The sequence below is a fragment of the Hydra vulgaris genome, chromosome 09 (genome assembly GCF_038396675.1).
Source record: "Hydra vulgaris chromosome 09, alternate assembly HydraT2T_AEP".
NCBI classification, from domain to species: Eukaryota; Metazoa; Cnidaria; class Hydrozoa; order Anthoathecata; family Hydridae; genus Hydra; species Hydra vulgaris.
The window spans coordinates 4,897,257-4,900,213 of NC_088928.1; the positions used below are offsets into that span (position 1 = coordinate 4,897,257).

General features: G+C 36.3%; 1 protein-coding gene across 1 annotated transcript; it reads right to left on the reverse strand.

Moving 5' to 3' along the window:
* Window positions 1–1,478: 1,478 nt before the first annotated feature.
* On the reverse strand, window positions 1,479–2,507 carry LOC136085196 (histone-lysine N-methyltransferase SETMAR-like). The gene has a single exon (XM_065806485.1). The coding sequence runs from the start codon at window positions 2,505–2,507 to the stop codon at window positions 1,479–1,481; it is 1,029 nt and encodes a 342-aa protein (XP_065662557.1).
* Window positions 2,508–2,957: the final 450 nt, after the last annotated feature.

Sequence of the window (2,957 nt, forward strand, 5' to 3'; positions counted from 1 at the left end):
ATTAGTCGACTAACTTTTTACTCTAACTAAATTTAGTCGACTAACTTTTTAGCGTAACTAAATTTAGTCGACTAACTTTTTAGTCTAACAAAATTTAGTCGACTAACTTTTTAGTCTAACTAAAACTAGTCGGCTAACTTTTTAGCGTAAATAAATTAGTCGACTAACTTTTTAGTCTAACTAAATTTAGTGGACTAACTTTTTAGTCTAACTAAAATTAGTCGACTAACTTTTTAGTCTAACTAAATTTAGTCAACTAACTTTTTAGCGTAACTAAAATTAGTCGACTAACTTTTTAGCGTAAATAAATTAGTCGACTAACTTTTTAGCGTAACTAAATTTAGTCGACTAACTTTTTAGTCTAACTAAATTTAGTCGACTAACTTTCTAGAAGTCGACTAAAATTTGTCAAAGTAACTTTCGCAAATAATATAGTATTACAATTAGTAATTGTATATACCCTTTTGAAAGATTTTTTTACAGAAATCTTTGAAACCTTTCGGTTAACAACCCTATTTCAAAGGCCTAATATAGCAACATAGGAAAAATTATCCCAGATAAGTAACATTCCTAAAATTGGATTTTATTATACATTGCCTATAAATTTTCATTTTCATATTAGTGATATATAGTATTGGAGCCAGCGAGAAGGGAAGGTGGTGTTGGGGGTATGACACTCACTATCTATTACCATGGAACTATAAGAGATGGACGTGCAACCTATTGTTTTACATCAAAGAGGCCGCAGAAATTAGCGAGCCATGCGAGTTTCCGACAAACTCTAAATTTTCACCCGTCAACAAAAAAATCTATTAAAATGGCTGCCCTTAGTTTTTAAACAGAAACTCTGATCACGTGGTATTAGTTTAAATTTTATAACATTTGTTTAATAAGACTGTTCAGGATAAGTAACTACTTCGCGTGTTGACAAATTACTAAACAAATTACACCAAGGAAAAGGAAATCAGTTGTCGGCACGAACAGATTTTCATCATTTTTCCAAGATAAACATTTGTAAATTTGGGAACTTTTTTCGTGTAAACAAAGTTCCATCAATAATAAAATAGATCTGTAAAGATAATTTTAAAATGACTAAAAAAAATGACTAAATAAAATTTTTAGTCAAGGTCTGGTTTCATGCAACTCCTTGGTCCTTCATTCACCAGCCTTAGTTTTGTGTATTTTTTGAGTATTATTTCCGATATGTCGCCATTTTTTGTCTCGACTACTCTATAAGCTCCATAATATATATTCCACTGAGTATTGTTTTTTAGTAGGTGTATTTTCTAATGAACTTTTTTGTAACTCGTTTGATAATGCAAAACCTTTTAAAAAATTATTCAAGTTAGTCAAGGCACATAATAACCCATTTGTTTTTGTCAAATAAAAATTAGTTTATATATATCAGGTAACCAAAAAAGTTCGTGCAGTTTTTCCGTATATAATAAAAACACACAAAACGACAAAAGTAAGTACATTTATTCATCAAAATAGTCACCATTAGCATCTAAAACCTTTTCCCAACGTAAAACAAGCTTATTTATTCCACTTCTAAAAAATTCTCGGTCCTTTGAGTCTATAAAAGCTTTCAACTCCATTTCAAACGCGTCCTGGTCTCGGAACTGCTGTCCTTTTAAATGATTTCCCAGGGAAAGGAAAATATAGAAATCAGTAGGGGAGAGGTCTGGCGAGTATGGTGGATCAAGCAAACTATCCCAACCAAGGCTTTGGAGCTTGTCCTGAGTCACGCGAGCGGTGTGCGGTCTCGCGTTGTCGTGGAGAAGCAGAACTCCTCTCCTGTGCACCAGTGCAGGCTGCTTTACAAGCAACAGGTCGTGAACTCGTTGCAGCTGTGCTGAGTAGACCAGTCCAGTAATGGTTTGGCCTGTTGGGAGCAGCTCGTAATGCACCACATCAGCTGTAGTCCACCAAATGCAGAGCAAAACCTTCCGCTCGTGGAGATTGGGCTTGGGTGTCTTTGGGATAAGGTCATCGGGGGACAACCAATGGTAGCAACGCTTGGTATTGTTGTACACAATCCATTTTTCGTCGCATGTCAATAAACGATCAAGAAAAGGCTCAACATTGTGGCGTGATAAGAGTGATGTGCAGATCGTAAGTCGTTGCTTCTTGTTGTCGATCGACAATTTGTGCGGAACCCACCGACTCAGCTTCCACGCTTTCCCAATCGCATGCAGATGCAGGTGGATGGTTTCAACACTCACAGCAAACCTCACTGCAAGTTCTTGGCAAGTTTGGCTGGAGTCAGACTCGACAGCGTCCTTCAGTTCATCCTCATCAACCAACAATGGGCGTCCAGAACGCGGCAGGTCTTCGATGGACTCATCTCCCGAAGAGAATCGCTGAAACCACTTCTGTGCTGGGCGTTCACTTACTGTACCTTCTCCAAATGCTGTGCAGATGTTTTTGGCCGCTTGTGTTGCATTCCTTCCAAGTTTGAACTCGTAAAGTAAGCAAGATCGAATAATCGTTGGTTGGGTTGCCATCCTTTCTTTACACAAAACCTTTCCTGTAAGCTCGTTACAAGCCTACACTATATATGCAGCAACTGCGCGTGACACACGCGTTCTATTACGCAACAAAGCTACTTGCCTTGTGCGATGTGGGTGTTGTAAAAAATGCTAAAAACAATTCAATTACCAAAAACCGCACGAACTTTTTTGGTTACCTAATAGCTGGTAAATCATGCTATGTTAATATTAAATACTTAGTTATTCTTGCGGTTTGCCATAAATTGGCTTTGCTAAATTCTTTAAAACTGTGACAAATTATTTTTTTCTTTATTGTATTTATATTCATTTTATGTATGAGTTATTTATCCTTAACTGTATATATTTCTGTTGTTAAACATAAAAATAAAAAATTCTATAACATTCATAAACAATAAGTCTACAGCAATGTAGTAGATGGTGTAGTTCCCTGGACATGAAACCAAT